The sequence below is a fragment of the Caretta caretta genome, chromosome 16 (genome assembly GCF_965140235.1).
Source record: "Caretta caretta isolate rCarCar2 chromosome 16, rCarCar1.hap1, whole genome shotgun sequence".
Classification (NCBI taxonomy): domain Eukaryota; kingdom Metazoa; phylum Chordata; order Testudines; family Cheloniidae; genus Caretta; species Caretta caretta.
In genome coordinates this window covers 20,374,863-20,395,921 of record NC_134221.1, presented here as the reverse complement: position 1 = coordinate 20,395,921, position 21,059 = coordinate 20,374,863, and the positions used below count along the sequence as shown (strand labels likewise).

General features: G+C 39.8%; 1 protein-coding gene across 4 annotated transcripts in view; it reads right to left on the bottom strand.

The window, feature by feature from the left end:
- Nucleotides 1-2,119: 2,119 nt before the first annotated feature.
- Nucleotides 2,120-21,059, bottom strand: part of NACC2 (NACC family member 2) — a 130,392-nt gene continuing 111,452 nt past the window's right edge. For all 4 annotated transcript variants that reach the window (XM_075120545.1, XM_048822949.2, XM_048822951.2 and 1 more), the window contains exons 3-6: nucleotides 17,825-17,992; nucleotides 13,136-13,241; nucleotides 12,034-12,131; nucleotides 2,120-9,040 (exon numbers count right to left, since the gene is read on the bottom strand). In XM_075120545.1, coding sequence (XP_074976646.1) covers nucleotides 8,541-9,040; nucleotides 12,034-12,131; nucleotides 13,136-13,241; nucleotides 17,825-17,992 — 872 coding nt within the window. In that variant the 3' untranslated portion in view covers nucleotides 2,120-8,540. The remainder of the gene's footprint in view (nucleotides 9,041-12,033; nucleotides 12,132-13,135; nucleotides 13,242-17,824; nucleotides 17,993-21,059) is intronic.

The window sequence follows — 21,059 nt, the reverse complement described above, 5'->3', positions numbered from 1 at the left end:
GCGCACTCTCAGTTCTGTGGACGCTGGGGATTTCTTTTGGCTCACTCTTTGGCAAATGAAGATGGATGGTACCATGAATACGTTATTCTAATAACGCATTAGCCATATGGGACAAGGAATGGCAGATACGGTATGCAGCGGGCATACCCATCTGAATCTGGCACTGGAACAGCGGAGGAGGCAAATCTGTGATAGAGACAGCAGCACGTTGGACAAGTGCAATGGAGTTCAGCTTGCTGGTACGAGGAAGCAGGGTGGGTGTGCACCGCTCTACACATCATGGGAGCCCTCTACCCCCTGGGGCAATGGAAGCTTCAGCTCTAATTCACAATGCTGCTGAAGTGGTGAAATTTCTGGGCACGGTTTGCGGTCAGCTGAAGTTATCCATGTACCTGTCTGTGCAGTACAAAAACAAGCCTCAGAGGCTCTATGAAGCAGAAGTCCCTGAATTGTCTGACTCCTTTGTGTGTATGCAAGGAAAGATTGACCCTTTATTGATAAGGTCTCCATATAAACTGACTGGGAACACAGATCAGCTCACGATCCTAGCCTCCATCACCCACTTGTTACATTTTCAAACAAGCTCCCCCCCTTGTGCTTTCTCCCACGCTGACCCTCCCGTTTGGGAGGAGCTCCTCCTAAACATCGGGAAAGCTACCTCTACATTCACCTCCAAATTGTGTCTTAAAACTCTTCTTTGCTGTGTTGCCTACATCAAACGTGACATGTAGATGGCTTGCGTGCACTCTCTATTGTGCTGACCAATATTTTCTCATCGTTTTCTTGTACCCCCCCCCAGCGTGTGTCCATTTGTTGTATTTGGTCTTATACTTTGTAATCTCTTTGGGGCATGAACTGCCCTTTTATACTGAGTACAATGGGGTCTCAGGACATGACTGGGGCTCCCAGACTGTACAATACAAATAATAAATACTAACAAGGGAGTGTATCCAAAAACGTGATTCACACCGTGCTACTTTTGGAAATGTCTAGCTAGGATTTCAAAGTATGCATGTAATACTATTTATGGAACTGGTTTGCACAGGTATTTTCTATTAGTACTATACCAATAGAACCCATTTACATACCAGCTGTGCTGAATTTGATACTGTAATGTCCATTTAAAAAAAATAAAACATGCAGTCAATACTATATACACCAAAGTCATAGGCCTTTACCGAGCAACGTTAGTCATCTTTACTCGAGACTTCTGAAACCCTTCTTGCTGGCCAGTTGCCTCCTGGCAAACAAGCAGTTAAACAAGTCTACATACACCCATCCACATTGGCCTGCATAGTGCAAAGCAGGGCTCAGACACCCATTCAAATGTCCAACTCTATAAAATTCCTGTGGGGCCACAGAAATGCTAGAAGAAAAGGAGTACTTGTGGCACCTTAGAGACTAACCAATTTATTTGAGCATGAGAGCTTTCGTGAGCTACAGCTCACTTCATCAGATGAAGTGAGCTGTAGCTCACGAAAGCTCTCATGCTCAAATAAATTGGTTAGTCTCTAAGGTGCCACAAGTACTCCTTTTCTTTTTGCAAATACAGACTAACACGGCTGTTCCTCTGAAATCTGTCAGAAATGCTAGAGTGTACACACCCGGGATTTTTGCAACTCCAGGCAATTAGCAGTCACTGCCTTTGTGAAGACGACATACCGGTTTGTTTTGTTTTTTTGTTTTAATTCTAAGAATGGACCATTTAGACGAGTATTAGGCATATTACAAGAACCGGGCAGAGGTTAAAATGTAGAACTGTTTTTCTTACTGCAGGGTGTTATGGGATGGATACAAAGTCAATGGGAATCTTTCCATTGACTTCAATGGATTTGCATCAGACATTTAGACCCAGGCATAGAAAACTGGCAGTCATTTTGCTGCTCTTCTGCGATGTTTGTTTGCAGTTTTGATTAGCTCCTAACCCCCCCACCTTGCCTCTCAGCGCAACATCTCAGTCATTTTTTCAAAGCCAAAATTCACTGAAGACCACCGTGCCGCCTCGTCCAGTCATCAGAGATTTCTCATCTCTCTACCTCCAAGCCACCCACTCATGATTACTAACCATCCTTAGAGTCCGTATTCCAAAAGGGGAGGGGGAAATAAGGCACAGAAGAGCTTTTAATTTAATTTAATTTATTATTTTGTAAATGTGAATTTTACAATTAATGATCACATCTGGTTCTTTTTAATGGATTTCTCATCATATGAAAACAGCTATGAGCACACTCCGAACTCTTGGGGTTTATTTATTTTTTTAGTTACTGATATATTGTGTCAGCCATGGCTACAAAATAACAGTCTTAACTATACGGAGTAACAGCACATAAATACTAGTGAATAATGCACAATTTAAAAAAGCTAGCATCTTTCGTGGCTGAGACAGTTGAGAAATGTAACTCAGTGATACTGTGAAATTTTTCTTACAGAACAGAAAGTTGTTTTTTTTAAACAGTCATGAATTACAGTACTACTTAATACCCTATACAGACTCTTTAAAAACAACCTGGTACTTTAAGTCTTTTTTCCAAACATTCTGTCCAAAGGATTAATGTTCTATTTGAATCAAGTGCCATCCACATGTTCAAGTCAAAAATATTTATACATTTATACTTCGGTTTTTTTTTGTTTTGTTTTTTGTCTGCTAAAAATAGTATTGCAAGTTTTGGCTTTTATTTTGACATAAAAATCACAATCGTGTGCAAAATGCTTAGAATGGAAGAAACTGATCAGAACACTTGAAGGTTTTCCAATTTGAGTGCTTTAGACTTCAACATTTTTCTTTATATTTACTTTTTTTTTTTTAAACCCTCATTTTTATAACCATATCATAGCAAGCCATGAATACCTTGGGCATGGTAATAATCATGTCTGGAGCTTGCTTGTTGACATAATGACGAATTTATACAGCAGAAACACTTTGAAACAGTAGTTGAAGCCCAAGACAGCTATGAACTCTCAATTTTCTGTTTAGAATTTACTGCCAGGAGAAGCAAACAGGGGTTGTCTATAAGTTTTCAGTTGGTTAATGGGCCATACACCCTTCTCCACTTGCAGCAAGATATTTCCATAAAAATAAGCAATCTGAACAAAACCTTAGCAGTAAAATGACTGAGGAAATGCATCCGTCCTCTCCAGGATACCATGTCTAGAATGCTATGGTACTTTAAACATGTGTTAAATAGGGAACAATTCCAGTTTTGTGTCGCTGTTCAAAAAAAGACTGTAATAAGATGAGCTTAATTCTTTGCTTCTCTTTCCATATTAAAGCGCTGCACTATGCAAGAGAATGAATAAGAGGAAAGAGAAAGATTAAAGTGTATGCAATTGGGCGTGAATCCATTGGGAATTTACACAGCAATAATTCTAGCCCCCTTAGGAGAGTCTTCAGTAAGAACAGACTGCAAAAAGGTTACACTCACTAAGGAAGTATCAAAGCAAACAGTCTACAACACAGGGCAAAGTGGGCCCATGTTTTGCTTTTGGAGAATCGAAGGTGAATTTCTTCATGAGTTTTCCCTAGTCTCCCCCTCTCCAGTCGGTGAAAGCAGCATTCTTAGGAAAGTACAGGGGGCCTGTTTTTCTTCTCACTTTCACGGGACTTCCAGCAGTGTAACCCCACTGACCTTAGTAACTCCACTGACCTTACTACTGATTCCCACCTGCGTAGGTGAGGAGGTCAGGTCCAGAAAGACTGGGCAACCTCCAATAAACTGAAGGCTTGGCATTGAGTCAACCCTGCAGTAAGGAGAGGCACGGTGGGACTGCCTATCAGTGCATTAAATCCATCACATGCTGATAACATTTTCGTTACGAATCTTAGCTAAAACTGGAATCGCACACTATTAACACACAGAGATAGAAGTACAATAGAAGGTCATGCTACCCTTCTACACAGCAACTGTAATCTGGACATTGTTCTTTAATTTGAGCTAGCAAGGAGGAGAGAGTCCGGGATCTACACCATATGGCAACTGCATATAACTTGTAAGCTTGAACGCCATTCAGTTTTTTCAAAAGGTGCTTGATATAACTTTAGATATAGAATATACATGTAATATTGCTAATAGTCAAGCATATGAATAAAGGTGCAGACATCCCATAAATACTGATGCTTTGATTTGTACTACCAGATCTAGATGAATGCAGTTTCATATTCACATTATAAAGCAGCCCCAAATTCTATGATTTAAAAGGGTGTCGTAAACAAAGAGGAGGGAGGATTTGGTTATGATCTGATTTTCTTAATCGGTTTTCCTGGGAAAAAATGATCAAAAAATTCTAAGGCACTCAGGAAAGCCCCATACAATCAATGGACTGCTCTGTTATCACTTTACATTCAGTATTTTAAAGGGATTATTTTCCCCCAAAGAATACAATCATCATCCATATACATTTTCAAACATATCATTAATCCTCCACACACAGGAAACATTAGTGCAAAATGCTTGCCCTCATCTACCAGATAAGGAAAAAAACCTCCACCCTTCACATTTTAAAAGTTTGCCTTCCTAATTTAAAAAAAAATAATAAAAAAAAATAAAAAGAAATTACAGGAAGTTGTGCTAGATATAAAAATATATATTTTTTCACTGTGCAACTTGACTCTCTTCTGATTCTCTGTCCTAAGCCATTCTAAATCATTCAAGTACTTCTGCTGCTAATTCAGGCTAGGGTCTCCCAGTTCAGGGCATTAGATGCATTTGTTTTGCAGTCAGGTTGGTCCAGAGAAGCTTTAGCCAACTGTGAATCTCAGTTGGAGGGTTCAGTAAATTTATCAAACACTAAAAATGCCACACAAAAGGTGGGGATTTTTAGTATCATTCTGAAAAAATATATAAAGGGATAGTCAGTACTTAAACTGTCATTCTGATTATAGGACTGAACTCCACAGGGCAGGTATGTAAAGCAGAGACTTAAATCTTGTATCTCTATTTCCCAGCTCATTTAATCTCAGATTTAGGAAAGTTGCTGACTTGCAATGAACTCTGCCAAGTAGCTGAAGGATTTGCAGTGAGAACGGAGGCTTACGGCGAACACTACTGACCCACCAACCCTCATTTCATATGGGACGTGCTACCATGAGGTTTTGGGTCAGTCTATTCGAGACAGATTCCCAGCATTAATCTGGGGCAACAGTGAAATGGCTAAAGAACTGGACCAGTCAATTCCCTGAAAAAAGCAGCCCCATGCAAGTCTCGTTCTATGGTACCTAATAAGATTTGTTCCAAGGGCCATATCTTAACAAGTGGTACATAAGCACCAATCTACTATGCAGCTCAGAAGGTACATACTCTGTGTGATATTCTGCCAGCCACTTGGATAAACCATGCAAACAGAGCACATGGTGAGCTCTGGGCACTGCGTGTAGGAGAGAATGGGCATTTCAAACATAGCAAGAGGAAAATTTTAATTTGCAGAGTTGGGCAAAGTGAGACCCACAAATGCCCTGCTCTTTAATACACACAAACAGTACCCACTCAGCCACACAACTTTGCATAGGTCTTAAGGGCACCAATCCATGTGACTGGAGAGGGCAGAATACCAGCTCAGTTACATCTCAAGAGAGCCAGATTCAAATCATACACAATTCAGAGCTACACAAGATGTAAGGTAGAATAGACACCGCTGTGTATTTTATTCAGGGCAAATTGAGAAGGAGGTTGGAACACCTTAAGCGTTGGAGAATTTAGCTAGTAAGATGCAAACACAGCTTCAAGTATTGAAGAAAAAAATGGCCAAAGGCTGGGTCATCCCCATTCTCCGCTTTTACATACAGAGAGGAGTAAACCCCTGAGCAAAGCGCTGTCTGTGAATTCAGTTACCAAAACCAACTCTAAATAGCCATCAATAGCCTTTGTAAATGACGACTATTTGTGCACTTTGCACTTGTTCATAGTTTCAAACTTTGTTTTTACAAGGAATTGTAAATAACTTTAAAGGAGGCATTTTAGTCACAGTAAAAACAAATGAAAAACAAACAAAAACAAGCCGTATTTGGCTTTTATATCACTCCCCCTCTCCCTGAATCTTAAAAGCATTCCAAGCTTGGCATTATCAAGCATCAGCGTCATGCCGATGAGCACCTGGTATTTCCCTTTTCTACATACACCACTGTCTCCATGCTGGCTCTCAGCACATACTCACAGACTCCCTGACTCCCATCCAGGTAACCTTGCAATCCTCTCTCGCCTCTGCAAGTAGTACAAACTTAATCATGGAACTCACGCAAGAAGCACGGTAATGAGAAGCGCAATCCGGGAACTGCGTGCCATGCTTTGCACTCGGTATGTTTTCAGAAGTTGTGGGGATGTCGTTACTTTCAGGAAAGGTTTACTGTCACTCTGGAGATTTTCTGATCTCGTCTGACCTTCGGTTTCAAAAATGAAAGCACTCAGAAGAAGTCAACATAGAGAGAGCACACATGTCCACCCATAGCTCTGGAGGACAAAACTTCCATTACGACTTGCTCATATACCTACATACATACCAGCTGCCCCTTCACTTAGCACACGGTTCTAACAGTCAGATGTAACACAGTGTGTGTTATTGCATAAGAATGCATGCCTAAGTGTCTTGTTAGACACATGGCCAAGAAGGCAAAGTGCCATAAAATGTACCCAGAAGGGCATCAAAAAGATTTATTTTATAAGTGATCAAATATTTCCCCTGGATACCCTTTCCATGAAGAGGTATTTGGAGTGAGAATGCAGAAGGAAAAAGCACTTCATGGAAGGATAGAACCAAACATTATGGAAACAAATCTGATTTTTCCCTTTGTATTTAATATACTTTAAATGTTAAAAGCACAGGGCAGGTTATAGGCCTCTTTAGGAGCTTACAGACTGTGGCAGCTGTCAAGGAAACCAGGTGTTTCAACCTAGGCCAGTCTGACTTTGACAGACATCTTTGGAGGAAGAGTTGCTATTTCAAGCAAGTATGGTCTCTTTGGAGCAAAGTTTTCTGTTGTTTAGAGTAAAAAGAGCGAGGTGGCTTTCTGTTCCTGTTGCTAATAATACTGCTTTTGGAGGGGCTGAATGCATCCTCTTAAGCTGACAACTACATTCTGCTGTGTGGCTTGGCGAAAACCAGGTTCCTGAAAGCTACTGTAGACTTGGCTCCTGCAGGGCCCAGTTAAATTTTAAAAGAGGTGGGTAGGTGGTTGGGGAATCTTCATTTTCTTTAACCCTATCTCGTGCACCTAAATGTGAGGGAGGGTGTGATCAACGGTGCATTCCAACCAGTGGATAGCTGTTATTAGTGCATGCCTACAAGTTAAATCAGATCGCTCCCTCACTCCAAGCCATGTAACAAGCACACCACTGGAAGCTAAGTTCATTCAAACCATTACCAGGTATAGCTGAATTCTCACTGAGGCTCACTCCATCTGCCTGCTACACTTACTTCCAAGTATCATTCCCCTACAACCTTTGCGTATACCTTTTTAAAGGAAAAAAACAACATATCTATGTAGATCTAGATCTATTTTCCCATTTCTGCAGTTCAGTTTCTCTTTGAAACTGTTACAATCTGTCTCAGCGATTGGACTGATATAAAATATTGAGTATTAGCCTAGTAAAGAGGTGGCCAAGGGGTTGCCCGGTAAGTGGGCCAGTTGACTGACTGTTCGCTCTCGTCATTGCCACAAGGTAAAAGAGGTGGCAGCTGGAAGTCAGGTTGTAGAAGCTGATTAAATCAAGAAGGCCAGTAGTATAAAGCTACACCACATTCTGGCAAGGGAGGGTGGGGAAAAAGGAGTAGCTCTGGGAGAGAAAGACAGCAGTCATACTGTGGAAGAATATCACACCCAGGGTCTCAATCTGCAAGTACCACGCAGTCCTCCCGACTCATACAAATATAAAATAAAAGGTGTGGCCACCCCTATCCTATAGCAACTAAAAAAAAATATATATATCAGTGGACAGACACTGAAGAGCCCTCCGAACTTGGTTACAGCATCACACTTAGTAAGACTAATGTTAAGAATCTGTTCTCTGATCATTTAACAGAAGGTTTTTTTTAGCAATTCCTCTCCCCACCCCACCCTGCCTTGTTAGAGCCAATTGTATAGACAAAAATGACTACGTCAGATGACTTCTAACTTAACACATCTTTCTTTCCTGTTAAGTGACGGTAAAACTTTCTCTAGAGGCAGAAGTTAATGATGGTTTTACTACGGAGCTGAATAATGCATGGGGGGACAGGGGGTGATGATGTGGCGCAGCAGCAGGGAGTGTCAAGCTTTTTCCTCCCCTTCTTTAAAAAAAAAAAAAAAGCTACAATCTTACAGGCTAATCTCAGGAATATCAAAAAGGAGTCCAATATTTTTCTTCAGTAGGTCGGCAGAGACCTAGTCATTTACAGTGTAACGAATGCGATTATTTCCTTCATAAATTTTAAATATAAGCAGAATAAAAATCACATTTTTTTCAGGCAACAGTAGCAGTTCAGTAGGTAAGTGGCTTGATCACATTTTTTTGTATTAGTAATGCATGCAAGCAGCTTTAGTATTACAGATCCCTTATAGGTCACAAACTCTTTTATAAAGTCCCTCCATAAGTACCATCTTGTCTTCTCACGGGAGTTTCTGGCCGGCTAGTGGAACCGGCACCTTGTTCAAAAGGCTGTGGAGTGCTTTGGGTATCTGATGCCATGGCATCTGTTCCAGCTGCCTCCTGTATAACAGAGCCAGCCCCTTCGGCATCCTCACTCTGTTCAAATGATTGGTTGGATCCATTGCTTAGATCGACATTTACTGCGTTAGTTCTCAAAGCTACGATAGTTCCCGAATCACTCCTCCTTTCTGCATAGATTCGCTGCTCAAAGACTTGAGCAGTGCTGGGCTGGAATTCCGGATCCAGGGGGACACTGTTTGTTGTGGAGCCCATGACTGTGCGGTACATCTCCATCCCCTCTGGCAACATGGACTTAATCTTCGGAAGCCAGCGCTTGCGGACTCGTCGGGCGTTGGTGCACATATCGGCTGCGATAACATTCATCTCGCTTTCCTTAAAACTTGGGGCAAAATTCTGACAATACACTGCAAAGACAGGGATACATATCACTGAGGACTACTACAGTAAGCAACACAAAGAAGTTTGTGTGATCACAGCCTTTGTCCCATCTCAGAACTGTACCACAAGATATCAATAACATGCAGCTACGGTTATATCTGACAGAAAATATATGGTTTTATCACAAGAACATAGTTATTACACTGGATGAGACCACTGGTTCATCTAATCCAATATCCTGTTTCCAGTAGTTGTACCAGATGCTATAGAGGAAGGTACAAGAAATCCCTTGATGGACAATTATGGGACAACTTATCCATAGGGGAAGTTTATTGCTAAAACCCAGGCAGTTACCAGCTGGCTTACACACTGAAACACGAGAGTTTGTATTCCAGATGGTATCACTACTATCCAATAGGGAAGTTCATGCCTTAAATTGCTCCCAAATTTTCGAGTAGGAGTTTACTAGACGTTTATTTAGAGGTAAATCATCACTAAATATGTTGTGGGCAGAAGGAGAGAGTTCTGCAGCAGTGATGAATGAGATGTTATCAGGACAGTAAAGGTACACCATCAGTCTCTGTATCAGGTGACTACTTCTTGGTGGTCACTTCATTCAGATCTCACTGTATATTTGGGGTATTCAACTCATTCCTTCATTTAACTATGAGTAATTAAATGGGTAATATACAGATTAAAAACCCCAGGATTTTTCTGGACATAGGGTCTTGCCCTATTGTCCGGAATCCATGTGGCCCTGTACTATGATTTCAGGGCATCCATGGCTATTTATCAAAATTCCCCTGGAAGGTGCTGTCATCTCCTACAGCAGCAGTGGAGGGTGCTCAGTGCCTCGTGGGAGGTGCTCAGCACCTTGCAAGACTGAGCCTTTAGTAGGAAGGTTCTTCCTTCTCAGGGACTTGGGCTTTGCTTTGTAAAGCACCACAATCAATCTATGGCCCAGGTAATAATTAATGCAGTCCAGTATTTCTGACTTTTACAGATCAATGTCTTTTGCTACCTCTTTGCCTCCCTCCACGCCCTACAGATCTGCAATTGGAGCTAGAAGGCCCTCAGAGTTCAGCAGCAGAACAACAATTAGGGCGAGGAAAGATTTAACAGATCCAAAAAAAAAAAAAATTCACTCCACTTTCATCTTGTAGTGAGATATTTACATAAATATTTACTATCCAGACAGAATCCACTGAGGGGGAAAGTATGAGAGGACATTGGCTTGCACTGTACATCAAGCATATATTAAGTGGGCTTCACTGTACTGAAACACCAGCTTTTTCTAAACCACAGAGTTCCTCACTCGCACTCGACACCAAGCACCATTTGCTCTACTAATATGCTTCTTTTATTCAAAAGAATTACTGTAATAGGCAAATTTTTAACCACTTGTTTTGTGCCTTGTAGGGACATATTTTTAAGTATAAAAATTCATTTTTTTTTTTTAGGATGATAATTCCATTAGGATTTCTATATTGTGATCATTAGTTTTCCCATATTCAGAACACAAAAAATGGGCCAGCTAGTATAAATCAGCAGAGCTCCAGGGGCTGGCACTACGCATTTAGAGATCACAAACACAGGAATTAGTTTTTAGCATCTCCGACACTGAATCACTGAAGTTAAAGAGCATTATTTATTAGTTAAAATGTACAGTCTCTTACCTTATGGCCTTTTGGGACAGTTTCAGTTTTTGAAACACTTGATCCTATTACACTATCAGCTCTAAAATGGATTTTAGATCCTCTATGTACGGACTGGATAAACTGCTTGATATTACACAGAACCTTGGTCAGTTTCCAAGTTTAAAAAATGATTTTTAAAAAAAGCTATTATTGTTTATGTATATCCCTGTTAAAATGTAATTATTTGCAGAAAGACTCCCTTCTTTACTCACCAAATAATAAAAAAAAAAGATTTATAAACAAGCATTTTCATGGAAATAGGCTGTGAATCACAAATGCTTATACCCAGATGATGAAACAGATTAATCCACAATTAAGTTCTGATGCAGACTGCATAATTTCTAATGATCACTCGCCAATTTACTCATTAAGAACAAAAAACTGTGTGCCATAAAGCAGTGGCTCTGAACCAGGGGTACAGGTACCCCTGGGGGTACCCAAAGGTCCTCTGGAACGGGTTTAGGGGGGTGGCAAATCCGGGACTGGCATTAACAAGTGGCAAATAGGGCAATTGCCTGGGATCCCATGCCATAGGGGGCCCCCGGAAAGCTAAGTTACATGCTTCAGCCCTGGCGGCAGATTTTGGGCTTCAAACAAGGCTCACAAGTGAAAAACAGCCTCAGTATCACACTGAAATGTAAGGGCATCGAAAGGATTTCTTTTACAAGTGATCAAATATTTCCCCTGGATACTCTTTCCATGAGTATTGTACTTACTGAAATGTCAGTACAATACTTCTATCCAATGGATTTATTTTATAATTATATGGTAAAAATAAGCAAGCCATTTGTCAGTAACCGTGTGCTGTGACACTTTTGTATTTTTATGTCTGATTTTGTAAACAAGTCGTTTTTAGGCGAGGTGGAATTGGGGGTACTCAAGACAAATCAGACTCCTGAAAGGGGTACAGTTGTCTGGAAAGGTTGAGAACCACTGCCATAAAGCACTGCAACTTTCAGGCACAGCTATGGCCAGGATCAAAAATCTCATCTAGTAATAAAAGCATGGTACTGCAAAATTAGCGATTTAAAAAAATACCAAACAAAATTCAAGATAATGTGAACAATAATGTTCGGTTTCACACTGTGATATTGTCAAACACAAAGTACTAACTTTGGACAAAACTTTAAAGTATTTTTTAAAAAAATATCAAATGTTTAAGTGAAAAGATCTGAATGTTCACATAACCGATTTCAATGTATATATTCACAATTATTATACACTCTTGATGGCCTTGCCCTGTTTAAATTTCAGCTCTTTCCTAGGCTTTTGTTTTTGCCAGACTGTTCTAACACAGCAGCAGTAAATCACTCCCCCCTTACATTTCACTGCATTAAGAACCCTGCTGTCCAGGGGCTTCCTGCTGGGATCACTAGTGGAGGACCGAATTCCAGTTCCACAGCTATTGGCAAGTGTGTTCCTGCAAGAAAGGGAGAGAAATGCAGATCTTATATCCAGGATTTCAGGTAAGAGTGAAAGCTTACAGTGATGCAGAGAGATACTGTCTGGTCGAGATTATTCTCTTTCAGATAGCAACCGAACTGTATATTTTTCAGTTGAGGAATCAGAAAAGCTGGCACTTCAGCTCATAGGTGCTGACTTCTTGCGTGCTCTGAGACTCAAGCACCCACCACAAAAAACCAGGGGGTGCTTTGCATGTGCAGGGCTGGATTAATTTTTTGTTGGCACCGCTCCCAACTCCACCCAAACCCTGCTCAGCCTCCTCTCCCTGAGGCCCCGCATGGCTTTCCCGGGAGTAGGAGGGGGCGGAGAGGAACGAGCGAGAGGAGGGGGTGGAGAGGAGTAAGTGGTGGATGGGGCCTTGGGGGGAAAAGCGCGGGCAGAGCGCGGATGGAAGGGACACAATCCTGGCACTGGGGCCCCTTCTGTGTGTGGGCCTGGTGCCACAGCACCACTGTAAACCCGGTACTGAGCACCCATGAGCCACAGTGTTGCTGACAGTTTCCCATCCAAAAAGCTACAGGAGACATAATATCTTTAAACTGGGACATTAGTGAAGACAACTTGTAGGTGAGTGCATGATTTTAATATACTGTAATTCATGATACTGTAATTATGTAGTTCATTACTATTTTAATAATGATTAAATTGTTACGATACCAATGAGAGACACATATTCAATAACTGGAATATGAAAGAAGTGTACAAATATGCTGAAAATAACCTTCCCTCCAAAACTAGCAGAGCTCCCCCACCCCCCAAACACACACACCTCTTCAAATGCACCCACTGGCAAAAACAACAGTCAGCGACCGTGCTCCAGACTAACCCACCATAAAGCAGAAAAGCAAAAACAAGTATGGGGAAAAAAGGCTCAAATTATTTTTTTTGTAAAGTACATTTAAAATACAGAAACCACTCTGAGGTCCTTAATACCTGATATAAACTCAAAAAGGAACATACCGGTCAAAGAACGTGGCTAGAAGACGTCTCAGAAGAACCTTATGTTTGACACCTGCGCATAGATGACAATTCATGAGCTGCCCCCGGGTGATATAAACACCTGAGCCTGCAAGAGTTAAAGTGTACAGAGTTTAAAATCCACACCCTTATTTTCCCTAAAGGTGTAAATCCCACTACAGAATGCAACACAAAATATTTCTGCTTTCCTATTTAGACTGCTAACTCTTCAGGGGAGGGGCAGTCTCCTACTATGTGTTTATAAATGATCTGGAAAAAGGGATAAACAGGGAGGTGGCAAAATTTGCAGATGATACAAAACAACTCAAGATGTTTAAGTCCCAGGCAGACTGCGAAGAGGTACAAAAGGATCTCACAACTAAGTGACTGGGCTATAAAATGGCAGATGAAATTCAGTGTTGATAAATGCAAAGTAATGCACACTGGAAAACATAATCCTAATTATCCATATACAATGATGGGGTCTAAATTAGCTGTTCCCACTCAGAAAAGAGATCTTGGAGTCACTGTGGATAGTTCTCTGAAAACATCCACTCAGTGTGCTGCGGCAGTCAAAAAAGCGAACAGAATGTTGGGAATCATTAAGAAAGGGACAGATAATAAAGACAGAAAATATCATATTGCCTCTATAGAAATCCATGGTATGCCCACATCTTGAATACTGCGTGCAGAAATAGTCGCCCCATCTCAAAAAAGATATATTGGAATTGGAAAAGGTTGGGAAAAGGGCAACAAAAATTATTAGGGGTATGGAACGGCTTCCGTATGAGGAGAGATTAATAAAACTAGGACTTTTCAGCTTGGAAAAGAGACCACTAAGGGGGGATATGACAGACGTCTATAAAATCATGACTGGTGTGGAGACAGTAAATAAGGAAGAGTTATTTATTCCTTCTCATAATACCAGAACTATGGCTCACCAAATGAAATTAAGAGGCAGCAGGTTTAAAACAAATAAAATAAAGTATTTTTTAACACAACGCATAGTCAACCTGTGGAACTCTTTGCCAGAGGATGTTGTGAAGGCCAAGACTATAACAGGGTTCAAAAAAGAATTAGATAAATTCATGGAGGATAGGTCCATCAATGGCTATTAGCCAGGATGGGCAGGGATGGTGTCCCTAGCCTCTGTTTGCTAGAAGCTGGGAATGGGCGACAGGCTGGATCACTTGATCATTTGCCTGTTCTGTTCATTCCCTCTGGGGCATCTGGCATTGGCCACTGTAGGCAGACAGGATACTGGGCTAGATGGACCTTTGGTCTGACCCAGTGTGGCTGTTCTTATACAGTGCCTAGCACAACAGGGCCATGATCTCAGTTGCATCCTCAAGGGACTACTGTAATGCATATAAACAACAGTAATCATGGCTGGGATTTTCAAAGAAGCCTAAGTGAGTTAGGGGTCTATGGGATCTGGGCACTCACTCCGTTGGGGTCTAGTGAGAATCACAGCCCATACTAATGATCTCCTGATTTTATCCAAACAGAAAGAAGATCCACTGCAGTCTGGTAAAAGGATCTAGTTATGTAAAAGACACACAGTGCTATGATTTATTTTATTTTAAAAATGATCCATAGCAGACTACTACCATCCTTCCAGAGCAACCATCCATTTGGCCTTTCCTTCTGTCAAGGAAAGAGCTGTAGAATACACGTTTAGACTAAAAAAAGAAGGCTGGCATGGAAAAGATATATATTTATTTTACAAATGCATTTATTTCCAAGAAACACAGCACAACCCACACTGGTAATTTTGGTGAGCTGGGAATTTAGTTTCTAGTGCCTAGGAATTGCTGGGTCTTAAATATATTGGCTTGAAGTATGCAAATATATTGGCTTAGAGTATGTTTGCAGGTGAGAAATCAACCTTGCTAAGGAAGCTTTACATGTCCAGAGGTTTAGAAACAGACTGTCAGTGTTTTATAGTAGGTCTCTTACCCTTTCATTATCAAATACTTTTATACAGCACATAGCTTGCAAAAGTAAAACCTACTGTATGCCTCAGAATCTGCCTGCTTACACAAAGATGTGGACGTGCATATTTTCTTTCCAAGCACAGTTGCAATATAAAAGTTGTTTTTTTTAAATAAAGCTTAAATAGTAGGTCATATCTAGAGCTGTAACAGACTAAGTTCTTGCAGAAGCGGAGATATACAGAGAAATAAAATTACTTCTTGCATTTCCAGGAAAGCCTACGCATGACTAGTTCTATACTTACCTTTAAAATGAAGAATAAAAGAATAGTTAAAACAATGAGTGGGACAGACTCGGAGTAAATCTGAAGCAACTGCATTGAGCTCTATAGAATAACTCCCGATTTACAGTGTAGAAGATCAGAGTTTGACCCTTTTCCTCTGTGGGGAAATGGAGAACTAAACAACATCTGTGCTGTCCTAGCGCAGGCGGTAAGATGACTGCTTGATCTTTCACCAGGTGATGGTTAGCTCCTTTCCTCTTACACACATTTGTTGAATATAAGGGTAAGGAGGGGAGAAGAGCAAGTGGCACTGTGGGATTTCTGAACCTTACAGCTTCTCTCCATGCTCGGTGCACTATATCTATCAATCCACTTTACGATGATCATTTCCAGAGAAATCTGTCAAAGTTTTCAGAATCAATTATGGCATGAAAAATCTGAGATGAAAGAAAGTATTTAGTGTATGGAGGTTACTAAACTTTCACTGAAAGATTTTTCTTATGTACTTTGGGCAGAACCAACCCCCATCGGTTTTTGGCTAAGTTTGAAACTGTAATGAGCCGCTGAGCCTTTATCCAGTCACAGCATTTTAAGGGATAAGCCATCAGAGAGCAAGTCAGATGCCACCAAGGGTAACTTCACTTTAATAAATAAAAAACAATCTCTCTGACAGTGGCTGCCGGTGTTAATCTACTTTTTTCCAGACTGAAAAATGTAAATCGAGCAAAGATGCCCCGAGTCAATTTGCAGCTCTCACTGTGAAAGTAAGTTGGTGTTTTTAAGTCTTGCATAAAATGTTAGCAGATGCAAAATGAATATTCCAGCTACAAAATAAATACTTGTGGTTTTATGCTATTGTACAGTGGGTGCGTTTTATTTCTGCCTTCCAGTGAAGAAAATATATGTCCTTGATCAGAGAGAAACCTGTCCAGCTAATTTTTGAAATTAACATTCCTACTACAGGCTGAGAATAAACGTGTGCTATTCATAACATTGTATCTAAGATATAAAATGGTTAGAAAGAAAGGACAACTGGTTTGGATAGATCGTGCTCACTCACTTTTTCCCTCTGTAACATTTTCCGTCAGAGGAACTCAAAGCACTTGACAGGTATTAATTAATCCTCACAACAACCTGTGAAGTTAGTAAGGACCATTATATCGGATTCACATCACCCGAACAGAGTCACTTCTGGGGTAGAAGACAGCAATTCATAACACTATACAACAGTGGAGGGCATATCCAACTGAAACTGCAATGTGCATTTAGGGAGGTAGACTGTAATTACCCAAATTGGAATTTAGTCTGATCATCAAGGTCAACACACCCCTCTTACATACAGTGCCATGAGATGTTTAATGGCCACTAAAGGACAGGACTACAGTTTTAAGTCTTGCATATTTTATATCCGTCTACAACTCCAATATATCAAACCTAAACAGTACCATCTCCCAGCTTTCTGAATGCCTAGCCAAAATATGTATCCGGATAAACAATAGCTGGATTCGGCTGAACCTCGAGAAGACTGAGAATAATCTGGTGGAAAGAGGGAAATGCTTCTAAAAACCTTGCCTCCTCTCGAACATCCCCCAATATCAAGGGTATCTGTCCTTAGAATCATAGAATCACAGAATATGAGGGTTGGAAGGGACCTCAGGAGGTCATCTAGTCCAACCCCCTGCTCAAAGCAGGACCAATCCCCAATTTTTGTCCCAGTTCCCTAAATGGCGCCCTCAAGGATTGAACTTACAAGCCTGGGTTTAGCAGGCCAATGCTCAAATCACTGAGTTATCCCTCCCCCCCGAGCTGTTAAATTGGTTTCCAGCCTTGGGGTCCTACTGCCTTACTGCTTGCAAAAAGGGACCAATTCCATCTGTGACTAGCCAGAAGATTACAGCCTCATCCTTGCCACAGATACACCAAATATGTCACTAGGGATCGATTCTTGCCATTCATATCTAGGGAGAAACCCACAAGCCCAAGAGTATAATTTTTTTACCCACTATTAAAGTTTTTGTTGTTTTAATTATATTTTAAAATGTCTAAATCTGTATTCATTTCTATAAATCCTAATCCCCTGCTCTGTAAATCTTAAAATTTGATAGGTAAAAAAAAGTCTAATTTTTTTCATCTGTGAAGCAAAATTAAAACACAGTTGTGATACAGCCCATACCAATCAGGGAGAATACAAGTTTACGGAATTCAATTAAATGCTAAATTAATTCAATTGAATAACTCCTGCTAATGACACATTCTTCTAACAGTGAATTAAATGAAATTTAAGATGTTCTATCTTTTCCCCCCCACCGATTAGCGATGGGTACATTTGTTCATAGTAATACACAAAAAGGGAAAATTTGCATCTAATATGTATGATTGAAACTAAGGTTCAAGGGAGATAAGGGGTAAATTCTAAAAAGAAAAATGGCTAATCTTCAATCATTCTACTGTAAAAAAGAAATAAAAGTTATTACCTGCAACAAGTTCAAGTTTTTCTCCGGGATCTCCCTCCGAGTAGAGTTTTGGGTGGCACCGATATCCAATTTGACTGATAAGACTTGCTGGGAGAGCAACTAAATCACGTCGAATGAGGACACAGGAACGACTCTCTAGTGGAATCTGCTCTGGCTTCTCTTGCGCCACTTTAAAAAGAATTAACAGGGAGAATCATTAAATGCTTTCAAGGAGCAGGATCCAAATGAACACAGCTAGATTTTGATGATTCAAGATATTTTTCACAACATTGCTCTTGAAAACAGTCATCTACTCAAAAAGCATGATCATTTTATACGCGGAGGCAATGGGCACCGTTATGCTGGAGTCAGGGCTAATATCTGTGATCTTCAGAATGAAGCTTCTCTTGTCCTGAAGTTTAAACCTAAGGCCTTCCTTTTTTCCCCGCTCTCTTTCGGAAAGAAGAGCTCCTACAGGAGCCTTGCCTTGAATGGATTCTGGGAGAGGGATTAATGTAACCTAATAGTGCTTTCATTTATTTTTTTTTAAATGTTAATCATTTAGAAAAATTGCTATTTCTGAACATCTGAGATCACTGTCTAAATGTGGACAAGTATACAGAATCAGCTTTCTAAAGAGAAGACACAAACTATTGCATGCAACTAACCAAAAATAAAATGTTATGCACATCTATTAGAGGTTTCCCAAATAGGTCATAAATTGTCCGATTAGGTTAGTAGCTACTTCCCTATTATAACTTCTTTTCTTTAATCTTCTGCTGCTGAAAAACCTTATATACACGCTGAACTAACAAAAGTTAACTTAGCAACTCAATATTATCCGTCAGCACTCACTTTTTCTAAATCAAAATGTGATTCCTAGGTTTCCTTTCCTCTCCCATTCTCACTTCTAAGTGCATAACATTTATCTCAATGCCACCAAAAAACCCAAGGTTTTATTAAGCTTTAGCTTTAAAAAAAAAACAAAAAACCCTACACTGAAATACTAGGATATTGCTGTGATTTCCCTTAAAACATTGCCTTATATAGAATTGATGGGGCCTACCACTGCCTATTAGCAGATGTTAATACTGAAAAGCTAAAACAAATGAGTTTTACTATGAACAAACACTGCACAATGCTAGGTTTTGTGAACATACAGAGGATTAGCTTTCTAAAACGTATTTGTAATGGAAGTCCATTATCATGCTTAAAATTACCTATCACAGCAAATGAGGACTCATACAAGTGTGCATAGGTGCCAACCGCATCATCTACAATATATTTTAGGCAATTATAAAAATACATCCAATTGTATAATGCTCTACACCTTGATCAACAAGTTTTTATAACATATGTCAAACTCTATACATATGATCAGGACTGCTCCTTGAAAAGGATAAATACAGCCTTAGTACAATTGGGTGTAGATTTATGATTCTAAAAAAAAAAAAAGTTAGACAAAAGCATTGGATCAAACATGCAATCACTCAGCCTCTTAAATGTATCTTACTCTCATTATTTTGGTGTTTCCCATTCTTCAGGTAGAATAGCAAATCTGGGGACTTTTGTATAGATGTTGCTACAGTCACCACAACAGAAAGGTCTCTTTTACAAAGAAATTTGTGTTCTAACTAGGACATATCCTGCAACGTTCTATTATTATGTGACAGCACATTATAGGACAAAAAGTTGTAAAAGCCAACAAAATGTAAGGCTATATTGAGTACCAATGTATTGCAATATTATTCTTAGGTGAGAAGCCTTTTAAAATGGAAAGTTTTTGTTTGTATGAGGTGTGTGGTTTTGTTTTAAGAATCATGGCATCAGCAAGTATTTCCTAAAACAAGATCATCTCAATGTACCAGTACACCCAGAACAACAGCCTGGCATTACCCTGAATGGATGAGGAACAAATAGTGGAAGAACAATCCAGATGACATTTTAAAGCATAATTTCTCCTACCAGTATGGCCTGATTATCTATGCAAAGTAGAAGTATTTTGTAATGCTGATGCGCAGCTCACTTACATAACAAATTTTCAACAACAGAAATAATTCTCTATTTCAAAGCTCCTATAAGAAGAATTTCCAAATATTCAAATGCACTTTTTTAGAATGAAATTGCTCATTTTTGCAGTGGAAGTATCTAAAGGGGCTGGTATCTTGCTGGTGCTTTTGGACATTGAGACGGGAAGGATATTAAACTGAAAAATATTTCAAGTATTTAATTTAAATAAATCAAGAACTGGAGAGCATTTTATCCAGCACTAACATTCAGACAAAAGCTACTCTAGTCTCTTTACAGTCCCTTTGGTTTTGCCAAAATTGCTCAGATAAACACATACCAATATCACAACTGCCACTTCAAAAATATATCCTGGGGACCGGTTCGGGTACACTGCTTGCTTTCAGTTCTTCCCATTTAGAGCCCATCAGAGCACATATATACTGTACACCTTTGCACGTCTCCCTATGACAGGGAAGTATTCAGGTATAGCACAAATACCACACACAACATTAGGGGATACGTGGGTCACTTAGGTTAAATGTCTGATGTCCTTAACAGATGCTGTTCAAGAAAAGGACAGCATATGTTTAGGAGTCAACAGATTTCAAAACAGGGCAGCAGATTTTTTTAGTGAAGCCACAATGTTTTTGAAATGCAAGAGCCACAGTAAGGGATAAAGATTAGGCCATATTATTTCATATTGCTTGTGTTAATTGTGGGCAAGCGTGCCAGAGAAAGTGTTCCAGCAGCTTGTCAATTCTTTCTACACAGTCATGGTTTATACTGCTGAGCAAAGGCGTGAAGTACCAAAACACAAAAACAAAACTCCCTGCACTATTTGTTTAAAGCTGCAATTTTAATTTTAATTAATGGCTTTGAGTGAAAAATGTAAAAACTATTTATTTCCACTTTAAAAAATGGTAGATTGTAAGCTGTTAAAAGGGTCAGAACAAAAAGTTGTGCATAGTGGCATTAATTTTCACAAGGGCTTTTAAAATGATTCCACGTTAGTGTCTTTATAAAAAATAAAATTAAAGTAAGGTTAAAAAGCTGGTGTAACTGCAGAGAAAGTATCCTTGAACAGTTGCAGCCAACAGAGCAAAAACAAAAACATTTCACAACAGAAACTGTGGTTTCTGTCATACATCTAAATACTCATATATTCTAAACAAAAACATTTAGACAGAGATTGTGGTTAATTACTATTTTTCATAATCACATAGATGTGATTTTAATTTATCTTGTT